The following is a 24,013-nucleotide window of genomic DNA, read 5'->3' as shown; positions in this document are numbered from 1 at the left end:
CAAGCTAATCACCACACCAGAGGCAGCCATTGCAAACAACTTTCATTAGAACTAAACCCCGCCATAGCTTCCGCCTCGTTCTCCTCAAATGACACTGATTGGTCCAGACAGTGTTTGGTTCGGCACAAACGTTGTGGATTGGAGCTTTTCAATCTATCTGCTAATAACCATATCGTTCTAATAACATCATGCATCCGTTCTTAAAATCAAGCACAGGAAATAACATCATGTGGAACAGCCAAGAGCTCTCAGAAGACAACCTCTCATTTTTGAGTTACAGAATTTAAAATGCAGCTTCCACACTCTTCAGCTCACTCTTCTTGGCCTGTAGCTATTTCTCCCCCCTCAGGCAGGGGTGCCTCAAACGTAAGACTATAATGCATTTTATAAACTGCATGATGTTTGTTTCCTGTTTCTATAGATTTCAGACTTTTTGCACACTGCTTCTCTGCATGCAAACTCCCTCATGCTGAATTTGTAGGCGGTGTTTCAGAAGAAGACGTCCAACATCTGAACTCATCTTCTAACTGTCTTGAATTGTGCCATATTTGTGCTATCTCTACAGTCTTATATGTGTCATCATTGCTACTGCCCGCCTGTATTTTCTCTTGTGCTTGTGTATCTAAACTCTGGTTAAGGTTAGGCTTATCTCTGGTGGGACATCACGTCCCTGCTTGGACAATAAGGGCTTGTCTTGTTAGTCTAAACGTAGCCGAAGATCTCTAAAGATGCCAGTGTTTGTGTAGCTTCTGCGACACGTCCTGCTCTCCAGGGAGTCTCCCCCCCGGGATGAGAGCTGATCTAAGACCCCCCTCCCCTCTTATCCTCCCACTCCACCACCTTCACCCAGCTCCCCTCGGCGGGTCTGGGCCACTCAGATAAGACTCTACAATTAATGGCACCGCAGGACCGGCGCCCATAGGGACACTTCAAAGATTGTGTATATATGTCTGTGTGTTTTTCTCACTCCCTCTGTACGTATTTGTAAGCCCGTGATGCAATCCTTCTTCCTCTGACAGCCCTCCATTTACATTTAATGGCTAATAAACCTTTTGCTGCTTTTTTTTTACTCACAGTTTTAGTGCTGCTGATCACATCTGTGAGCGCGCAAGCCATCAGCGGGTTCGTTCGGGTGTTTCAATACGATTTATGCAAGTGTCTTTACACAATGACTTTGAGATGGGAGTGGTTAAGCCATTTACATACAGGAAGGGAAGAGTTATTAACACACACATGGAGGGCTCTGCAGTGACTAAGATGAATGACAATGAATGTCTTTGACTCATTGCTGAGGCGTGAGAGCAAAGTGTCAAGTTTTCTGTCTGATTTTTTTACACTTTGGAGCATATTTGGGGTTACAAAGGGTAAGCCAGAGAGGGTCTTTGCTGAAAGTGTAGGCTGTTCTTAGAGGCTTTGTCAAAGTAGATTCAAGAAGGGTAAGCAAGGAAAGGTCATTGTTGAAAGGTCAGGCTGTTCTCAGAGGCTGTATCAAAGCAGATACAAGGAGGGTAAGCCACAGAAGGTCACTCCTGAAAGGACAGGCTGTTCCTAGAGGCTGTGCAAATCAGATACAAGGAGGGTAAGCCACAGAAGGACATTGCTGAAAGTTCAGGCTGTTCTCAGAGACTGTTTGAAAGCAGATTCAAGGAGGGTAAGCCACAGAAGGCAACTGCTTAAAGGTCAGACTTTTCTCAGAGGCTATGCCAAATCCAATACAAGGATGGTAAGCCTCAGGAGGTCACTGCTGAAAGGGCAGGCTGTTTTCAGAGACAGTTTTAAAGCAGATTCAAGGAGGGTAAGCCACAGAAGGGCATTGCTGAAAGTTCAGGCTGTTCTAAGAGGCTGTGTCAAAGCAGATTGAAGATGGGTAAGCCACAAGAGGTCACTGCTGAAAGGTCAGGCTGTTCTCAGAGGCTGTGCCAAAGGATATTCGAGGAGGGTAAGCCACACAAGGTCTCTGCTGAAAGGGCACGCTGTTCTCAGAGACTGTGCCAAAGGATATTCGAGGAGGCTAAGCCACAGAAGGTCACTGCTGAAAGGTCAGGCTGTTCTCAGAGGCTGTTTTAAAGCTGGTTCAAGGGGGGTAAGCCTCAGGAGGTCACCGCTGAAAGGGCAGGCTGTTTTCAGCAACTGTTTCAAAGCAGGTTCAAGGAGGGTAAGCCACAGAAGGTCATTGCTGACAGGGCAGGCTGTTCCTAGAGGCTGTGCCAAATCAGATTCAAGGAGGGTAAGCCACAGGAGGTCACTGATTAGAGCACCCTGGGCATCATAAACCCCACTAGCAGGACCACGGACCGATCGCCTCCATGCCATGTTGCTTAGATCCAGTAATTTGTGTAAAAGCAGCTCCGACCCATTACATTGCATTGAAGAGCGGATTAGTTAGCTAAAAAAGTTCACTGCAAGTTATGGTTTAAAGAAAAACTGCCATACAAACATGCTTCTTAGTCATATTTTTGTTAAGTGAACTTTCTGTTCTTGCTAAAGCGATTGTGTCTGAGTCTAAAAACACATTATCAAAAGCTGCACTTAGGTTATCTTTGTAGTCCGAACATTCGACACATGATGATGAGGCGTGGATCACGTTGCATTGTTTTTTTTACGTTTGCCTGGACGCGATTTGGGTCGGCGGTTCCAGCTGTGGAAATAGGTCACCTGCTGAGATAGGGACGGTGATTTTAAATCACAGAGCAGTAACACACTAACACGTACACATCAGGACGATCACGTCACAGCCCTCCTTGGGGCTACAAACCACTCTAACAAATTAAAGTCACAAATAATCTCACTTTAATCGCCCTCAAACATAAACTTCTCTATTGTTGCGGTGCATGATTAGATTGTCAGTTTGTCTTTTTTTTTGTGCTTTCCTGTCTTTTCTGTGCTTCCCTCGGGGTAAAACAAATTTAATTTTTCCTCAAACTATTACAAGGATGTTTGAGGCTTTATAGGCAGACATGACATGAGGAGGTTTAACAACTAGGACATGTGAGAGTGAGTAGCTTAAAGAGGGATTCTGGGTGATTTAAATCTGTGCCCTATTTTGACATGTTTGGGTGAATTTGGTGGTAAATAACTAATAGGTACAGAAAGATTTGGATTTGGTACTGTAGATTGCTGCAGCCAAAACACAGATGTAATGTCTGAAACCAGGGGGGATGTGCCAGATTAACATATGTCCATTAAAAATACTTGATTTGACCATTCACAGGCTCTGTTTTTGAAATCTCCCAAGGGGAAAAACAGTTAAAACCCTTTTACATTTCGGTTTGCATTTTGTTCAGCAAAATCAACATTGTAGGTTCTGTGCAGCTATGATGCTTTATTAGTTCAGCCTGTTTTCTGTTACATCCAGCAGCTGTTATACGATAATTGAGCTCTCGGCTTCCTGTGGTTGTGTTTTGACGGACTCAGCCGTGAGCCGCTCTTCCTTCCTCCACCTGTCAATTGTCCTCCTTAGTGAAGGGTGTTTATAGTAAAATTAGAAAACACTAACATGCTTTCTCTTTTCCGTAAACGCATGATTGTGACCTAACAAGGAAGAAAAGCCGTTAAAAAGTGGCTCCAAACCCTGCTGCCCATCTGGTCTTTGCTGTTATTCAAGCCAGTACATTCTGAGCTGTGAAGAAACCGGCACTCATCAGTAATGGAAACAATGACGCCATACTCCCTATTTTTTTAAACTGCATGATTATGACATAACAAGGTAGAAAAGCGGTTAAAAAACGGCACCCAAACCCTGCTGGTCTGGTTTGTGTTGTTTTGTATTCCAGCTCATTCTGAGCAGTGATGTAACTAGCGCCCATCAGTAACTGAAACACTGACATCATATTTCCTGATTTCTTTAAATGCACGATTATGACATAAAAATGAAGAAAAGTGGTTAAAAAGTGGAGCAAAGCCCTACCTGTTATTTTGTTCAGTGTTGTTATGTATTCCAGCACAGTCTGAGCAGTGAAGGAACCAGCGCTCAACAGAAATGGAAACACTAGTGTCATACTTCCTGTTTCTTTTAAATGCACGATTCTTAACTTGCGATGAAGAAAAGCGGTTAAAAAGTGGAGCAAAGCCCTACCTGTTATTTTGTTCAGTGTTGTTATGTATTCCAGCACAGTCTGAGCAGTGAAGGAACCAGCGCTCAACAGAAATGGAAACACTAGTGTCATACTTCCTGTTTCCTTTAAATGCACGATTCTTAACTTGCGATGAAGAAAAGCGGTTAAAAAGTGGAGCAAAGCCCTACCTGTTATTTTGTTAAGTGTTATGTATTCCAGCACAGTCTGAGCAGTGAGGGAACCAGTGCTCAACCAGCGTCATACTTCCTGTTTCCTTCACATGCATGATTTTTAACTTGCGATGAAGAAAAGCGGTTAAAAAGTGCCACCCAAGCCCTGCCGATCTGCTCTGCTTTGTTATGTATTCCAGCACATTCAAAGCAGTGATGTAACAAACACCTGTCAGTCAGGGAAACATTGATGTCCTACTTCCTGTTTCCTTTCAATGCACTATTATGACCTTACAATGAAGAAAGGCGGTTAAAAAGTGGCACCTGAACCCTGCTGGTCTGGTTTGTGTTGTTTTGTATCCCATCACATTCTGAGCAGGAATGTAACTAGCGCCCATTGGTAACTGAAACATTGACATCATGCTTCCTGTTTCCTTTAAATGCACGATTATGATATAACAATGAAGAAATGCGGTTAAAAAGTGGCGCCAAGCCCTACCTGTCTGATCTGTGTCGTAATGTATTTTGGCACAGTCTGAGCAGTGAAGAAACAATCATCTGTAACAGAAACACAGATGTCATACTTCCTGTTTTCTTTAAATGCATGATAATGACCAAACAAGATAAACAGCCGTTAAAAAGTGGCGAAAAATCAGTGCCTTCTGGTCTGTGGTTTTTCAGCCAGCACTTTTTTATCACTGTTTCTAGTCATGCTAGCTCTCAGCAGTAAGTAACACTACCATTGTACTTCCTGTATCTCCTAAATGCATGATTCTGAATTTACAAGGGAGAAAAGCGGTTAAAAAGTGGCTTCAAACCCTGCCTGGTCTGGTCCGTGTTGTGTATTCCAGCATGTTTTAAACAGTGAAGCAGCCCTCTGCGCTACGCTAATATATAACAAGATTAACAAGACTGTTCCCAAACCTATCCAATGTTTAAACTCATTATTTTTATAGGAAAATGTGCACAGATAGGACTAAGATTTAGAGATACCTGAATTCCCCTTCCAGCCTGTTTTCTTTGACTATGAATGCAACACCAAACACACTATCACAAGTTTTACCCTGCCATAAATCTCCTTACTCTGGAATTATTTGCTTCCTCAACTGCATCGTTCAGGTCTGTAGCTCTCATTTTGTCGAACTATAGCAGTATTTCATCAGATAAGAGTGATTAATAAAGGCAGCGAGAAGCTGGAAAACATTTTTGATGGATCACTGCTTTAGTTGCATCACTTGTAAATTCTATTAGGGTGGAGAATTAGCACAACAAGCAGTATGTGAGCCGGGTTTTTAATTGAACAAGCATCTGGAGGTCAATCTCATATAACATCAGCCGTCTTTCCTTCCCCCTGGCTTATTCCCTCTCGCTGCTGTGATAGCTATCATGCCAGATTGAGACCAAAAGGGGATATTTCTCCTGACCAGGCTGCCGTCCTAATCCTCAGTGCCCAGATTACCGCTCCTCCCTCCCCTCCCTGCAGGACGACCGGCTGGTGGACTGGCAAAACCAGAGCCGAGATCGGATAAGACAGAGAGGGAGAAGGGAGGAAGGCTGCTGTCGTCCTCTGTAATGCTAATTTTGTCTCACGCTCTACTGCTGATGTGTGTCAACGTTTGTTAGGATGTCTAAAGCATGCTTAGAGCTAGCTAAATAAAGGAGATATGATGTATTTATGACAATATCATATAAACTGTATATGTAATAAAAACAAAGTGTTTTCAGGGGCTGCAATCTGAGCTGGCACTATCCATATTAGCATAGATGAGGCTAATATTAAGCATTCCTCACAAGGTTTCTAAATGAGCCAAAGTGAACCAAAAGCCTCTTCTTCTCTATGAAAAGGACACTTTACTTAGAACCCAGTAACACATTATTTTAAATTCTTTCCCCTTTTGCTCTAAATGAATTATATTTGCCAGGGGCTGCAGGCTGAGCTGCCATTCCCCATGCTAGGTTAGCTTTTAGGCTAAGATGTTTCATTGTTTGAGAGCTTAGTTGATTTTAATCATAAAAAGGCTAACAAAGTCATTGTGCCTCCTACACTTTAATTTGAAACCAAGGTCATAAGAGACTTCAAGCTAAGCTGCCACATTCCTCGTTAGCTTCTTTTGAAGATACTTTCTGTGTTGACCACAAGTTTTTCGAGTAGAATAACCCTCTTTAATTTAAGATAGTAAAACAATAGATAAAGGTATTATTTTTCCTCCCATATTCATTGGACAGGGTGTCATAGGGACTGTTAGCTGAGCTGCCACATCCCACGTTAGCTTCCTTTCAGGCTAAGATTTTCTCCCTGTTTGTTTGCGTGTTTTTATGCTAGTAACATTAGCCATTAAAGGATTATCCTACCTGCTAAAAACTAGTTAATTTAAACCTTTAAATATAATTATCAATATTGTTTCTCTTATCATTGTTGCTGGGCAGGATTTCAGTAGGGACTGTTAGCCGGGTTGACACATTTCACGTTAGCTTCTTTTTAGGCTGAGAATCTCTTCCAGTTTCTCACCTTTTTACACTAGCAAAATTATCCATTAAATGCTTGGCTTTTTTCCCTCGTGGACTGGTTCATTTAAACCATTAAAAAATTAATAGCAGTATTTTTCTTTTGTTATTTGCTCTGGGCAAGACGTCAAGAGGAGCAGCAAGCTGAGCAGCGACATTCTACGTTAGCTCCTTTTAATGCTAAGATGCTTAAAGTGTTAGTCACAAGGTTTTTGCACAAACAACATTACACTTAGGCTAATCTATTACCTCAAAAGGCAGCTATTATATTTTCTAAAATTTTCATTGGACAGGATGTCATAGAGACTGTTGCTAAGCTGCCACATTCCACGTTAGCTTCCTTTCAGGCTAAGATTGTCTCACTGTTTTTCATGTTTTACACTAGCAACATTATCAGTAAAAGGCTAATTTTTTACCTAAAAAGCACTGTTAACAAAAACTAGTACAAAATCAGTTTAAGATATTAATTTCCTACCATATTTATTGGGACATTTATTTATTGGGACAGGATGTCATATGGGACTGTTAGCTAAGCTGCCACATTCCACGTTAGCTTCCTTTTAGGCCAAGATGCTTAAAGTGTAAGTCGCAAGGTTTTTACCCTCGTAGAATTACCTCTTAAAGTCTTAATTATTACCCAAAAAGGCACATTTAATCTAAATTAGAAGAAAAGAAAGGATAGAGCTATAATTTTCCAATCATTTTCACAGGACAGAATTTCGTACAAGGCCTTCAAGGTGAGCTGCCATATTCCACGTTAGCTTCTTTTAGGCTAAGATGCTTTCACTGTTTGTCACAAGACTTTTACGCAAGTAAAATTACCCTTTAAAGGCTTATCTATCAGCCCAAAAGGCAGCTATTATATTTTCTATCATTTTCATTGGACAGGACTACACAGAGACTGTAGCTGAGCTGCCATATTCCATGTTAGCTTCCTTTGAGGCTAAAATTCTCTCCCTATTTGTCATGTTTTACACTAGCGACATCGTCAGTAAAAGGCTCATCTTTTACTGTTAACAAAAACCAGTACAAAATTAGTTTAAGCTATTATTTTTCCTATTATTTTTATTGGACAGGATGTCATAGGGACTGTTAGCTGAGCTGCCATATTCCACGTTAGCCTTTTTTTTAGGCCAAGATACTTAAAGTGTTGGTCACAAGAATTTTATACTTGTACCCAGAAAGGAACATTTAATCTAAATCAGAAGAAAAAAAGATAGAGCTATTATTTTTCCAATCGTTTTCACTGGACAGAACATCGTAAAGGACTTCAAGCTGAGCTGCCACATTCCACGTTAGCTTCTTTTTAGATGAAGTTGCTTTCAGTTAAAGTTTTCAGTTTAAAGGTTTTACACTAGTAGAATTGCCCCTAAAGGGCTAATATTTAACCCAAAAAAGCACAGTTCAGTTAAACTTGTAGAAAAAATAGATAAAGCTATTATATTTCCAACCATTTTCTTTGGACAGGATGTCATAGGGACTGTTAGCTTAGCCACCACATTCTTCGTTAGCTTCCTTTAAGGCTAAGATTCTCTGTGCTTTCTGATTTAAACGATTATAAAAGCTTTAACAAATGATTTCTTTCTCCTTTCCTTTCATTGGACACAATATCAAGAGGGTGCTGAAAGCGGAGTTAGCGCTATCCATGTTAGCTTAGTTTTTTTTTTTAGGCTAATATTCTTTCAGCAAATGTGTGCTAAAATAGATTTCTAAAATGAGCCAAATCACCCCCAAATTTTAATCATAAAAAAAGACAAAAAAATTCATTGATTAAAACAAGTGACATAATTAAATAGTTTAACTTTAAAGTAAAAATACTGCTTCTACTGTGCTCTTCATTGAACAGGATATCATGGGGGGGGCTGTGAGCTTAACCGTGCTTTTCGTGTCGGCAAAGGTCAAAAACGAACATTGGCAGTTTATTAAATGACTCCAGTTTCAAGTAGTGTCTTACAAGTTGTTCTTTAGCCAGAATGACTGGGACACGCCTGGTTTGGTTTTATGTTTCTGAAACAGCAAGAATTTGGTTCATTGATGCTTCATCATCCAACGTAAAGGATGCCAGAATGACCCTTAAAGCTTAAAAGCTGTATGTCTCCAACCATACTTACATATTTATTAAATTCAGACAGCTTAAAGGAGTATTCCTGCAATTTTTGCAAGTCAAAACATGAAATCACCAAATACTGGGTGACTAGGACTTAGTCAATATTGTTTGATTTTTACTAGAGCAGCACTGATGTTCAGAAATTCTGTGTTGTGGACATCCAGTTAGGCATGCTTAATTGCTGACTTGATTATTGACAGATTTCGCCGCATGAAAGGCTGAAAAATTATTGCATTCTAAGTAGGCAGGCATTAAAATTTCCACCAATATTGCTGTGATTTTGATCCTAATGCGGACTGAGTTTTATTTGTCAGGTCATACTCCATCCTATCCAGAAGTAGGCACAAAAGCCCTAATCCTCCATAGTTCTCTTTTCTTTGCAGAGAGCATTTCAGTCGTCTGCAATCCTTTATTTCTGCAGTTGTTTTAAGACAAAGAAGGGAAGTGCAGTGATTGTTTCTGTACACCGCAGCATCATTCGTTGCCAGGAGTCTTTCATAACGTTGACGTAAGAGCGACTTAACCGACAAAGGATGCAGCCATCCTTCCTTCTCTCAACCACCTCTCTCTGACACCTGAATTTCCCCATCTTCCTCCTTCTGCCGCTGACTCTCCATCCTCGCATCCTTTTCTGTTTTAGCGAGCGCTTGACCTTCTGCTCGAGCCCCCAAGGCTTATTGTCCAATTCATCTGCTCTCCAATCTCCCCTCGTCTCTCGCCATTGTGGTTATTGTTCCTCCTCCTCACTTTCTCCTCCCCGCTCCTGCCTTCGCCATCATCCTGGGACTCTGATTTATAAGCTCGCAGCAAAGCCTGGGCCTAACCCTCCCCCTCCCCGTTCTCCTCCTCCTGCAGAAGACAGAGCAGGAAGAAGATAGCACTGGAGAGGCAGGAAGAGAGAGCGATGTACCAGGGTATCATTTGCCAGCCAAAAGAAGACAGCACAGAGAATTTGAATGTCAGCGAGCAGTTGGCTCGCATTTGCCTGCCTTTGCCTGAAGCAGGGAGGAAGCTGGTTTATCTCAGCGAGCGACAGGGAGGGGCCAGCGGGGGGGCCGATAAGGTTGAAATAAATCTGGGCACCCAGAAAAAGTCAGTCAATTAAAAGATACCACTATTTCTAACTTTTAGCGCGTATTTCGCCTTGAGTGTTAGCATTAAAGGGCAGCAGTTAGGTTTTAGCTGCACACAGGTGGCTGTGTGGGAATGGTGCAACCCACCCCTAAATAACCCTGGAAGGGGCAGATGGTCTGGTGTCAAACCTGATGGCCACCAGTGTTATGAGGCCATGTGCTGGAGCTGAGGAGGTCTTTGGAAGGGGGGTGCTGCAGATTTTAGCATCCTAGTGGGTGTGTATGTGCAGCCTTGGGTGGGGGGTTTGCTCTTTTCCCTGCTCGGACTCATGGATCTTCATGTTGACCTGGTCACGGAAGCGTAACCGGATCATTGCTGATCATACTCAAATTTGACTGCACTTCTGTTTTAGATCAGTGGTTCCCAACCTTTTATGCTTAGCCCCTCCCTACTCGCATCTAAGAAAAGCTAAGACCCCCCCAAGACCTGCTTGGAGAATTAAACATTAATTTTAATAGTTTTCTTTCACAAAATCCCAACATGATAGGCCTACACAAACTTGTTCTTGACAAAAGATCTAAGGGCCAATCTAAGAACAAATGATCACAAAAATGATCAATTAATTTTCATGAAAAGGTCTAAATTTTCAAGATTAAACAGCCACTCATTTATGAGAAAAAAACTGACTTTAAAAGTTGTAAATGTATGTAAACTAAAATGTGGAAATCCAAGAAACTTAAGTCCAAAAGTCTAAAATCTCACTACTGTTTTCAGTTTGGTTTCTTGTCATTTTTTTACTGATGCTGTTGTAGATTTATAATTTTAAACTTGAAATTTTAGACTTTTAGTCCTCTGAGGTCTAAGGGTGTTTCCTTGATGTTTACATTATTTTTAATTCACCTTTCTTGCAAATAACACAATACCAAAGTGTTTGATATCAGAGTTATCAGGACAATCTTGTCTTTATGCATGCTGAGACCCGTTTTTATCCTCGAGGACTAGTAGGATATATAAATAGATAAAAATAGGTAAGTGCAGAAACCATGTCTAAAATAGAATTTTGTCTTAGGTGTTTTGAGTGAAGGCAGAAGTAAAGATGAGAGTGTCCTGTTCACAGAAGTGTTTGAACCGCATTTCTACTATATAAAATGACAAAGATGTAAAAAAAATAATAATAATAAAAAAAAGAGACATGGCGCTGCATGCACCAGCCTCAGAGGGTTTAATCTCAAAAGTTCCCCAAAAAAGTTGACTTTTTTTGCACAAAAAATGTACAGATTTGCCTCATTTTTTTATTTCTTTAGGTTAGCAGAATGTTATATATAAAAAAAATAATATAAAAAAAAAGGCTGCAAATTAAAATTATTTTTACTGTTTTTTTGTTGCCAAAATCACTTTTTCAGGCTTTTCTAACAAAAATATGTGCCCCTGATCCCCGCAAGCACCAGAAAAATCCATTCCCTCCCCCTCTCTTTCTCCACTTTTCAGAAAATGTGTGCTGAAACGAGCCATTCCCAGACTTTCCCCTCATGATGTCATGTGGGGAGTAAGCCACGCCCCTATGTTCGGTTGGCCCTCCCTGGTTAATAGAAAGTTCCGCCCTCCTCTCCTAGCCTCCTCTCAGCTGCCAGCTTAGAGGAGGATCGGGGGAGCCACATCCTTTAAGCCATGTCCATTTCCTGAAATGGGCGTGGTCAGACAGCTCAGTAAAATTTAGTGACAAACACAGAATCAGCTTATTTAGGGGGTTTTAGACATGCAAAAATCCAATACTGGAGCGTTTTTTCAGAAACAGACTTCACAGGCATGTTTTGGGGACCTCTGAGACCAATATAAATTAGTCTTAAAAGTGTAAAATACGTGACCTTTAAGGATACAATATAGAGAAACTGCACTAAAAGGCTGAGAAACTGCCCTTCTTCCTGATTTCCTATTTTTTGGTTTGACAAGTCCGGTGTGGAAGAACTTGACTGGCCCACAACGAGCCCCGACATCAACCCCATCCAGCACCTTTGGGATGAACTGGAATGGAGATGATGAGCCAGGCCTTCTGGTCCAACATCAGCGCCTGACCTCATAAATGCTCTCAGAATGAACGAGGAAAACACGCCAAAATCTGATGGAAAGCCTTCCAAGAAGAGTGGAGAGTGGGGACCAACTCCATGTTAAAGTACATGTATTTGAATATAATGCTGACAGAGACAGCGTTGATCATTTATCACTTTATATTCTTACAACCTGTAGATCATAAACTCCTCAGAACTAAAAGCGTGACTCAACTTCCTGGACCTTGTCCCTAAATAATCTTCTTTGCTCTTGTCACAGTCTATACTTGTCTTATGAATATAAAAGTGTCGTTCCCTGAAGGCCTGTGGTTTGCAGGAAATGTTAACTGACAGAACGCCTGCTGGAAACGAGCAGTTTGTGTATTTTTAACCCCACATTAAAGTCATATTACAGCAGAGACATAGAGGATTCACAGTGGGAAAAATAACCTCAATATAAAATGGCCTTTTATTGGTAAGACTGTGCAAACAATCTGGGTAATAAACAGATCTGTCTTTGTTGACGGCGACTTTATTGGAAGGAATCTGACCCGGATTCATGTTTGTTTTTAATACTGTAAGATAATGCACTTCTCTGAAATGATCGTCGACTAATAAATTGATGTTTGCAGTGTAAAGACACCTGTTTCTGGTAGGTCCACTCACTGGTTAATCATTATTCCTGGCTGCCATTACATCATAAAGACAAGAGAACACTCCAAGCAACTCAGAGAAAAGGTTTTTAAAAAGAAAGGGGATGAATGCACAAAAATGCAATAGAGAATGCTGCTAAATAAGATCAAATCTGATTTAATTTGTGTCTCCTCAGTGATATTAAACCCGTCTTCATTGTCAGCTCACTAGTATTGGATTACATCCAGTTATACAGGTGTTGATTTCATTGCATTCAGCTCAGACCTGCTCCAGAAGGCTTCCTCTTCTGCCAAGTGTATAAAAACACTCGGCATGTATAAATGATGTATATTAAAGCTGATAAAAGTTTATTTTTCTCTTGATATATGGATCCAGATTCCTCCAAATTGATCTCCCCCACCAGCTACTCTCACTGGAGGAGCTCCTCATGCCCCCGGCTGCTTGGAGAGAATCAAGTCTGGAGGAAAAAACATGCTATCCATCTCACAAAACAACATTTGTTTGCCTGCCAGGGCCTTCAGAACCATTAACAAGATTAGGGAGAACACAATGGCAACAGTCCCTCTCCTCCCTCTCCCTGTCTCCTTCCCTTTCTCCCCCCTTATTCCCTCCCATTTTGTTCGAGCTCATTTGCCAGTACAATGCAGACATTCAGCGGTTTGTCTGCACCTCCTCTCCTGAGGGAACTTCAGCACAAAACCTCCTTATGCATGCAGAAACACACGCAGAGGCAGCGCACAGGAGCTTAAATTAACACGAAAAAATTAATAAATTCATGTTTGCTAACTCTCACACTCCCCTCGCCTGCAGCCGAGCTGCTCCCGTGCTGCACCAGCATGGAGAAATGATCCAACGGAGGGTTATATAAACACTTTTCTGCCCTGGAAAGCCTGCACGGATGGACACACGGATGTACACTTTATCCATAAATGGTGCCGCACGAGGTGGTTGGGTGGGCGTGTGCATCAACATTATAGATAACATAGGTACATGTGATTGCTGCAGGCCTCTCATTTCAGGCAAATTCTTCCTCTGAAGCTATTGATTTACTGTCCATCACTGCTATTTTTTCTTTCTTAGAGCAGCGTTGGCATCTCTATGTGGTAACAGAGGCACTGAGCACTGCAGTCATTATGAATAGATGTATTAGAACTCTGTGAAACAATAATACCTGTCCACATTTGCAGATAAAGATTTCTTGAGCAAAGATTTCAGGGAGGTGCAGGACCCTATCTGCTCTGATGTTACATATTTTAGATGTACATATTTTTTTTAAAAATGATTGTTAGAAACATAATGCATGGCAATGTATAGGATCCATTCAATCCATTCATTTTTGAGCAAAAAAGTGATTTTTGGGGGGGGGGGGGGGGTCAAATGAACTTTTTGAGATAATAAACTCAATATTTACTAGAAAATAAACTTAGAATTTCAACATTTTAAAAGTCCTAAAATTAAATGAAAAAAAATCTCAAAATATCCAAGTTTAAAATGTCTAACATTTTTTACATAAAAACAAACAAACAAACAAAAAACAAACAAACAAAAAATATATATATATAAAAATTTTTAAGTGAGTTTTTTTCAAAATTATAAATTGACAATGGTTTAATTTAAATTTTTTGCAATAAACTGAACTGAAGGCAGTGGTTGGATTTTAAACTTTTCCACTTTATAATCTCAAGAATTCAAATATTTTATTCACGCGCATTTACGACTTTAAGTAAAAAAAAAAATCTATTTTTTTCTCTTGAATAAAAAAATTTAACTTTTTTTCTTGAAAATTAACAGATTCTCTTTATTATATCTTTATCTTTATCTTTATTTTTCTACAGTGCCTTGACTACACTGTTAAAATAATAGATAGTTAATACATTGATTTTTTTCAAGAACAAATGTTTGTAGGCCTATTACGTCAGATTTTTTTTAATCAACACAAATCAAATTGATAGAAGAAAAGTTGAATATTTTGGGGGGAAAATCTGAATTTGTTCCAGATTATAAATTCTTTGTTTACAAGAAAACAAACTGAGGACTGTGGAGTTTAAAAATTTGTAAATTTATAAGAAAAAGATCTAAATATTCAAGTTTAAAAATTAAGATATATTTTAAAAATCAGGTTTTAAAAACATAAATAAACAAGTCAAAAATTTACAGGAAACTGGACAAAAAATGGTTAGATTTTCCACTTTATTATCTCAAAAATCAATTTTTTATTGATGCACATTTATAAGTCTTAACATAGATTTTTTTTCTCACAAATGAACAACATTTCAACTTGAGAATTTTGAGCTTTTTCGTGATCGTGTTTGTCTTTATTGTCTCCTAGAGTGGCCTCAATACACTGTTAAAATAATAGTTTATAAATAGACTTTTTCAAGAACAAGTGTCTTTAGGCCTATTATGTGAGAATTTTGTCAGTCAACAAAACTAAAATTGATCCGTTATTTTTTTAGAAGAAAAGTTGAATATTTTGGTGGAAAAATCTGAATTTGTTCCAGATTATAAAGTCTATGTTTACAAGAAAACAAACTCAGTATTTTGGAGTTTAAAAAAATTATAAATTTATAAGAAAAAATCAAAATATCCAAGTTTAAAAATTCTTAAATGTTGACACTAAAAAAATAAAACAAAAATCAGGTTTTAAAACCAAAAATATAGAAGTCAAAAATTTATAGGAAACTGGACAGAAGTGGTTAGATTTTCAACTGTACCACTTTATAATCTCAAAAATTCAATTTTTTTATTGTTGCACATTTATGAATTTTAAAGTTAAAATATCTATTGTTTTCTTGTTAATTAATGACATTTTAAACTTGAGAATTTTGAGGGGTTTTTTTTAAATCTTTGTCTTTATAATTTTTTTTCTAGAGTGACCCTAATACACTGTCATACCAATAGATAGTTTATACATAGTGTATGGAGGCTTGTTGTGTTGGAATTTTGTCAGTAAAAACAAAACTGATGTGTACTTTCTTCCGAGTGGGTCCTGGAGAGGCTTAGCTTTTCTTATATGTGAGGAGGGGGCCTTTACAGAAAAAGGTTGAGAGTCACAGCACTATTGCTAGGCAGATGGAGAGAAAACATCATGCTTTGCCTCCTTTTTGCATGCAGAAAGCAAAAATTCTTTTAAGGCTTGTGTGCGCAATATTTGGCCTTAGCACAAAGTTAAGCACATCATTAAAACAGAGACAAAGGAGCAATGGAGGCTCTAAATCAGGGGTGGGCAACTGGCGGCCCGGGGGCATTTTGCAGCCCCGACCTCACTCAGTGTGACCGGCAAGTCAGTTTCAAATATCAATAAACGAAAACATGAAGAAAACAACAAAATCTACCAAGAAAACATGGAAATGGAAACATTTCTCTTGTAATCTTTGATCAAGAACACCCTAACCCTAAACCTTGTGTAAATCCCTATTCTCTTTGCTCTTTGGTCTTTGTGTCCTGTAAAACCCTGGATCCCTGCCGTCTGCACTTTTGTGTCTGTTAATCTTTTCATTTCTAAATAACTAGATAACCTCTTTGCCATGATGCGAGAGAAAATCTCCAAATTCAGGAGTGAGATGGTGCAAAACTGGCTCAGAACAGAGGACTCCTCCTTGGAAATCAGAAAATATTAACAAGCAACTATAATGTTCTCTGCATTTAACAGCAGCTTATTTCTGTTTGCATGTGAGTTCAAAACTATAAAGAAGTTATTATAAATGATCATGAACAGTTTCAAGAATTGTCCTGAACAGCTGTTTTTAACTAGGTCTTCTGAGATTTTATTTCCACTCAGACTTTTGTGGAAGCTTAATGAGACCCTGAACTTGATATCCCATTTGCATTTTTACTATTTTAATCAAAATTTCCAGCGGCTTTAATAAAGACGAGAGAGGAAAAATTCATCCCTACCCTACTTTTGCCAACACCTCATCTTTGGCTCCCCCTCCTATTCTTCTTCTCCTCCCCTCCTCGTCACTCTCCCGCTCCTCTAATCTTGAAGCAGCTCACCTCATCTTACTTTTCATCTCGCACGCTAATCTCCTCTCCTCTCTCAGCGCCCCTCCCTCTGTCTGTCTAAGTAATAAAATTTAATTGCATCCGTCTTGCATATTTCCAAGTGCTCGCTGAGTTTAACATAAGCGGTATATCTCATTAAATCTTCTCCCTCTGTCTCTCTGTCTCTCTCTCCCACCCGTAGGTGCCTACAGATGTTTCTATGGGTCTGCTGGCAGAGCCCCAGGTGGCCATGTTCTGCGATAAACTCAACATGCACATCAACGTTCAGAGCGGCAAGTGGGAGCCCGACCCCTCGGGCACCAAGAGCTGCATCAGCACCAAGGAGGGCATCCTGCAGTACTGCCAGGAGGTAATGTCAGTGTTTGTGTGTGGGTGTGGAGTTTAATCCAACAAAACCCTCTGATTTTCACCTCTTTTGTTTACTCTCTCTGTGGAATCAAGTCTGACACTACGTGATTTGATCAATTCTGTAAAGCAGTTATGAATGTTTACAGCATGTTTTCCAATGATGACTTCCCCTGCTACGAGAATGGCTATTTTCCATCATTAATGCTGGCTACATACTAGGCAGTCTTTCGATTAAACCTGATTTTAAAAATCATGAGAGGCCATGGACAAAAGGACAGTTTCAGACAGTTTTTGGCATTCTAATCTAGACAGTCAGGCTGGACCGTGAGACCACACACCTGTCATTTAAAGTAGGGATTTTCCCAGACACAAGATCTCACAGGAAGTTTTGTAGTCAAATGTGACTTAAGAAAAACAAAACAAAACAAAAATGAATGTCTCTACTGAGGCATTTTAAAGGTCATAACAGCACAAGCTGGTCTGCTTCTGTATCTTCTTGTCTTGCAGCACATTAGTATTGATGTCTAAGGCAGCCTAATCTGAAAAGAACATATCAAACATGGTTGACATTCAAGATTCGTGGCTAAACGGTTATCTAATCAGGCCAAAAATGAGGCCAAAGCAAGTTGGGTTAAAAATATAAGGCCACATAATTTGGGTCAAAGTGAGGCCAATTTAATAGGGGTATGGAAAAAGCCCAGTCAAGACGGATACAAAATGAGGCCCAATCAAGTGGACTAACACTGAGGCCCAATCAAATACGGAAATAGGGTCCAAATAACTGGGTCCAAAATGAGACCCAATCAAATATGGTCGAGAGTAAAGCCACATCATATTGGGTCAAAAAAAGGGCCACTCAATTAAGGTCCAAAATGAGGCCCAATCAGACCAGATCAAAAAATGTGGCTGAATCAATCAGGTCCAAAGTTAGGCCCAAACAAGTTTGTTTGGACTATTCAAATTGGTCCAAAATGTGGACTTATTGACTTATGTCAGTAATTGGGCCCTGTCAAATCAGGTCTGAAAGGATGTTCAATGAAATCAGGTTCCAGATAAGACCCAGGCAGGTTGGATCTATATTAGGCCCCAATCAAATAGGTTCAAAAATCAGACATGATCAAATCCGGTCCAAAATAAGGCCCAATTGCATATAGGGTCCAAAACAAGGCCCAAATAACTGGTTTCAGAATAAGGTCTTATCAAATTGGGTCAAAACCAGGGCCACTTGAATAAAGACCAAAAAGAGGCCCAATCAAATCTGGCCCAAAATAATGCCTAACAAAATGAGGTCCAAAATAAGCTCCAGTCAGTTCAGGTCCAAAATGAGGCCTGATCAACTAGAGTCCAAAATAAAGACCAAATAACTGGGACCAAAATGAGGCCCAATCAAATTTGGTCCAGAAAAATGCCCAACAAAATCAGGTCCAATTAAAGGACCAGTCAATTCTGGTCCAAAATGAGGCCTGTTCAAATAGGGTTCAAAATCAGGCCCAAATAACTGAGTCTAAAATGAGGCCCATCAGATTGGCCCAGAATAAGGCAAAATCAATTCTATTCCAAAATAATGCTAATCAAATCTGTTTCAAAAAAAGGTTGATAATAGGGTCTTATCAAACCAGATCCAAAATGAGGCCACGTTAAAATGGGCCTAAAACGAGGCCTGGCTTCACAACAATAAATAATCAAATCAGGTCCAAATTCATGCCCAAACAAATTGGTTTCAAAGGAAGCCTAATTAAATAAGGCCCAAAATGAGTCCTAATGAAATTGGGTCCAGGATGAGGACTCAAATTATGTCCAAATTAAGGCCCAATCAGCTCCAGGCTAGAGTGATGCCTGGCAAGATTGGGTCCAAGTAACACACAGTCAAACCTGGTTCAAAATGAGACCCATTCCAACTGATTCTAAAATAAGAGCCAATCAGATCAGTGCCAAAATGCGGCCTAAAGTTGCCCACTGTGTTGCCAGCTTTGCTTGACTAGTAATATCTGTATTTTCCTTTTTTCCTGATCTCCAGATTAAGTGTAAAATGTTTCACAAAATCTGAATGTGACGACTGACAATACATCAAAACTTTATTCATTTGTTTGCAGTTCCTCTATGGGTGTGTTAGCATACATTTGCAGGTTACTATGGCGGCCCATGCCCTGGGAGAAACATGACTGTGTATGCAAATGTAGAGCCGTTTCTACAATCAGAGCACGTTCCTGTTACAAACCGTCCATGCTAACTGCTAATGTTGCTAGCTTGGATAGCTTCTACACTGACACATCCCAGTTTGACATGTTGTCTTTGCACTACTTTCACTTTAAGATGATTTGTGAATCATTTCAGTCTGGTTCTGCTTACATCTTGCACCATATCCCAACTTTTTAAATTTAGGCTCATAGAAAAAAAAGGAAATTCTATCATAAAATAAGTTGGTAAGTGTTGGAGGGGAAGTCATTTCCTCATCAGCCATTTATAATCATCATTTTCAGTACCTGCCAAGCCTCAAAAATGGCTCCCATTTGGCTGCATAAGCAATGATATATGGGATACTTCAACTCTAATTACCCGCTGTTTATTTAGTTTTGAGTGAGCAGTAAGCCTGCATGATAAATCTTTATGGTTGCCACATTTCAGTTTGAATTTTTTGAGGTTGGGTAATTTACAGTGGAGCCATTAAGCTGAGTCGTACAGAAGAATAATACTTGTTTGTTTTTTATTTATTCCAGATTGGGCTGGTGCATTTATGCTGTTAGATATAAAACCAAAAAACGACAAAAAACTGTTGTATTTTTGCGAGAGAGAGGAATTTTCTAACGTAGGAGGCGCCAAATGTTGCAAACACTGAAAGTATTGTGTCTGAGGTGTTTTCTGTCGCTGCTTTGAGAGAAAATAAGAGCACAGGAAAGTGAGTGGGTTAGTCTGCAACAGATTTGTTTTCGTTTACCAAAATCCCCAATTTGGCAGGATGACACGATGCCAACAAGCTGCTTAAGTCCATGTGACTTTACTTTAAAAGCTCTGCGTGGCTTTTAATTAGCGAGTGTAAGCTAACCGACCCAGATGCAGAACAACAACCCGGCGGAGCGATCCGTCGTTCCACTCTTACTGCAGTCTCCCCCGCACAGAAGAGAGCTTTTCCTCTGGGAATATTCCAGCAGGGTGCTGTGGGCTATCGCTGCATAAGTGCACTGTGCAAAGACAAGTTGTCTGATAAGAGGAAGTGATGCATAATGAGATTTCTCTGAAAAGCCTGTAAGACAGACAGAAGGGGAGATAAATACGTCTTCCAATTGTTACAGAGCGCCTGATAACAGCTTAGGTCGCAGCGTTTTCAACTCAAATATCATAAAGAAAAGATTTCTCTCTGAGCTGATTTGGAGACAGAAGCTAAGTCTGACGCCGACAAATGTTCTGGAATTATCTGCATCCGCAGAAGAAGAAAAAACAGAAGAGGGGGTGTCATGAAAGAGAATGGCACGTCCACTCTGAGTTTTCTGCATGCATGGCTGAGAGGAACGTGGAGGTAAACAGAGCCGAGGCTGCTGGGAAGAAGCCGACTTAAAACAAAACGTCCTTTTCTTTACTAAACTCAGTAGGAAACACACTGAAACAACCATGAAGGGGATGGAGAAGTACTCGTCTACAGCCCTGAGTCTGACTCCATAAGGCCCACACCCACCCCCAAAAATTTCAATATAAAAGCAAAAACCTGCCTGATTATGCAACATTTTCCTCTTTCACATAGCAACAAGCTGTAACCAACTTAGCTCTTTGTCCAGCCACGCCCTCCTTAGTTAGTGTTACTAGGTAAGAAAATGTTGTTGCTGTGCTCCTTCCTGCTTTGCCGGTTTATTTATATCTGATTATTTGACTCTTTTACAGTAGAAGAAGAAAGACTGATGCCCGCAAACATCAGCTGTCCTCCCACAGCGCATCAGCATGAGAATAATGAGATGTTGCTGTGTAGAAAAGCTCGACGTTAAGCTGGAAGTTCACGTCAGCGCTAGTTAGCAAACACTACAGATACAGCAGCATTACCAACAATACACTAGACACTACACTAGAGTAGTGTCTCAACTTTGATAGGTTTTCTGTGCATTCATTCTCTCATTCTGGTTCAGTTCACACAACCACGATCACGGGGAGGACTGCTGACTTGATTCTTGTCCAGAGGACAATCACTGACACCCTTCATAAGCAGGGTAAGCCACAGAAGGTCACTGCTGGAAGTGTAGCTGTTCTCAGAGGCTGTGTCGAAGCAGATTCATGGAAAGTTGACTGGAAGAGGCTGGAGTCAGTGGATCAAGACCCACCACACAATCAGGTCCAGGAAATGGACAGCAAGTGTTGAGTTCTCAGAGTCGAGCCAATCCTGGACCACAAGCGTCTCACTTGGGATAAGGATAAAAAGAACTGGTCCAAAATCTTGTTTTCAGATGAAAGTCAAACTAGCATTTTATTTGGAAATCCAGGTCCCAGAGTCTGGAGGAAGATCAAAGAGACTCAGAATCCAAGGTGCTTGAAGTCCAGTGTTTCCAGTGATGGTTTGGGGTTCCTTGTCATCTGCTACTGTTTGTCTACTGGTCTTCAGTCAGCCGTCTACCAGGACATCTTAGAGACTTTTATTCTTCTTCTACTGAGAGGCCAAAACCACCAGAAGCTGGTCTGCTGACTCTGGAATTACTGTGTTTGATTGGCCAGACAACTGGTCTGACCTGAACCCCATAGAGAATCTCTGGAAGATTGGAGACCCAACAATCCAGACAAGCTGAAGGCTGCTATTCTTAACACCCCAGCAGTGCCACGGACTGATCGCCTCCATGCTACGATGCATAGATTCAGTAAAAGTGTAAAAGGAGCTCCAACCAATGACTGAATGCACAGAATTTTTCAAAAGGTCAACATTTCTGTTTTATAAATCCTTTTTAGGATTGGTGTTGTGAGATAATCTAACATTTTGAGATTTTTCATGACCTGTAAGCCGTAATCATCAAGATTAGACAAAAATAAAAAGCTTTACAATTTTCATTTTGTAATGGTGAATCTAGAATAAGTGGAAGTGTCACTTCTTGAACGAAATCACAGGAAAATTGAGCTTTTTCATGATATTCAATTTTTGTTAAATGCACCAGCGTTGATTCTCAACTGGTCTAGAGTCAGGACCCACTGTTGTCTCCTTGTCAACCAATTGCGACCCTGATTCCTGAAATTATTCATTCATAAGCTCGTGATTTTGATGAAAAATGTTGCACTTTGGACCCTAAATGGAAGAAAACATGAATGAACAAAAAGAATGGACATAACAAACACATTTGAAAAGTAGCTGGGTTTCCATTACACTTGGAAATGCGCAAAATCAAAGTAGCGCAATAAAAAACTGATAATGGAAACACCTGAATTTCGAAAAAAAAAAACTAAAATGTGGCTAAAAAGTTTTTATGCTTTCATGAGGAGGTTTTTCAGGCATTTTAATACATGCAAAAGTGTAATGGAAACACTTTTTCCGCATTTGCAAGTCACGGGATGTGACGTACGGTGTCACATGTCACTCCGAGACAACATGGGGCGGTACGTGTAGACAGAAGAAGAGACGAGACTTTTCTTAACATCATACTTCTACCCTTATACGTGGCTTTTGCCATACATACAGACTTAACCTCTGAACTATCATCCGTTGCCTTCATCTTTTGTTCAACATTATCAAGGCAACCGCCGTAGATGTAACCGAAACCGCACCAGGTTCTGAGCGTCAAGCTTCCCTGCAGCAGATTCACGCGAGATGAGATTTTACAAGAATTGCAAGGCCTATGCCCAAAACTCCCTTCAATGGAAACGCATTCAAAGAACGAATTGTACTTAATCGAAATTTAAGAAATACCGCTTTTATTTTGCGAAAAACTGTAATGGAAACCCAGCTAGCGTATCATTAGAAGTGCAGATTTTATTTTCCTCAGACGGCATCAAAGTTGGTCATTTCTCAAGGAATTTCCTCATGAATGGAATGGAAAGGAATGAATATGAGTTGAGACCTTGAGAAAAGGACCTAAATTTGCTTGCTATCACTGGAAAAAGGAATAAAAATGTAAGGATGTCTTAAAGACTTCTTGCCATGTTTTCCTTCTGCGACCCACTGGAAAGAGCCTCGCGACCCACTTTTTTGGTCATGACCCGCCAGTTGAGAACCACTGTTTTAACCCCTTAAACCCTGTTAACTCAAATAATAGCCAGAAAATTCTCTTTTTTGTACTTGAAATGTTTATTTAACCTTCTACTGTACTGTATTTAATCCACTGTAGGACTTTTATTTAATCATTTATCGGCTTGTATTCAAAAGATTTTTAAGTAATTTATTGATCATTTTGGTTAGACGATACAATAGGAATTTAGGGGTTGAAGTAATTAGAATATTGATAGTGCATTAACATATTTTTAAAGAATTTTAAGTTTAATTATTTCAACAATTTGCCTGATTAAATTAGTTTAAAGAAAAGAAACATGATAAAAAAAATGACTAAAATATGAGGACTTCTACTGACTAAAACTGGACTAAAATGTTTTTGAGTTTTCGTTGACTAAAATTTAACTGTAAAGAGTAGAAATGACACAAATGTGACTAAAACTAAAGGCATTTAATCCAAAGATGAGGACTGATTCAGACCCCCTTCACTTTTTCAGTTTTGTTGTGTTGCAGCCTTTTACGAAAAGCAGAAATATCAGAACAACCAACAAAATTTGCACGCCTGCATTGGGGGATTTTCTGCCATTCTTCTTTGCAAATTCTCTCAGGCTAGATCAGGTTGAAAAGGCGCCGTCGGCCATTTGCAGGTGTCTCCAAAGATGTTCCACAGGGTTTTAGTCAAGGCTCTGGCTGGGCCGCTCTCAGAGTCGTCCCTAAGCCACTCCTGTGTCAGCGCCATTGTCATGTCTGAAGGTGAACCTTCAGCCCAGTCTGAGGTCTTGAGCGCCACAGATCAGGTTTTCATTGATTCAGCTCGACCAGTCTCCCGGTCCCTGCTGCTGAGAAACATCCCCACAGCATGATGCTGCCACCACCATGCT

The 24,013-nt window shown here is 40.0% G+C and overlaps 1 protein-coding gene across 2 annotated transcripts in view; it reads left to right on the top strand.

Annotated features, from left to right (window-relative positions):
• Positions 1 to 24,013, top strand: part of appa (amyloid beta (A4) precursor protein a) — an 85,872-nt gene that overhangs the window by 21,898 nt on the left and 39,961 nt on the right. For both annotated transcript variants that reach the window (XM_041781548.1, XM_041781547.1), the window contains exon 2: positions 16,797 to 16,964. In XM_041781548.1, the coding sequence (XP_041637482.1) occupies positions 16,797 to 16,964 (168 nt within the window). The remainder of the gene's footprint in view (positions 1 to 16,796; positions 16,965 to 24,013) is intronic.

Source organism: Cheilinus undulatus, linkage group 24, assembly GCF_018320785.1.
Source record: "Cheilinus undulatus linkage group 24, ASM1832078v1, whole genome shotgun sequence".
In the NCBI taxonomy this organism is placed as follows: Eukaryota; Metazoa; Chordata; class Actinopteri; order Labriformes; family Labridae; genus Cheilinus; species Cheilinus undulatus.
Note: the sequence above shows the minus strand (reverse complement) of the source record. Positions and strands in the feature narration are given on the sequence as shown.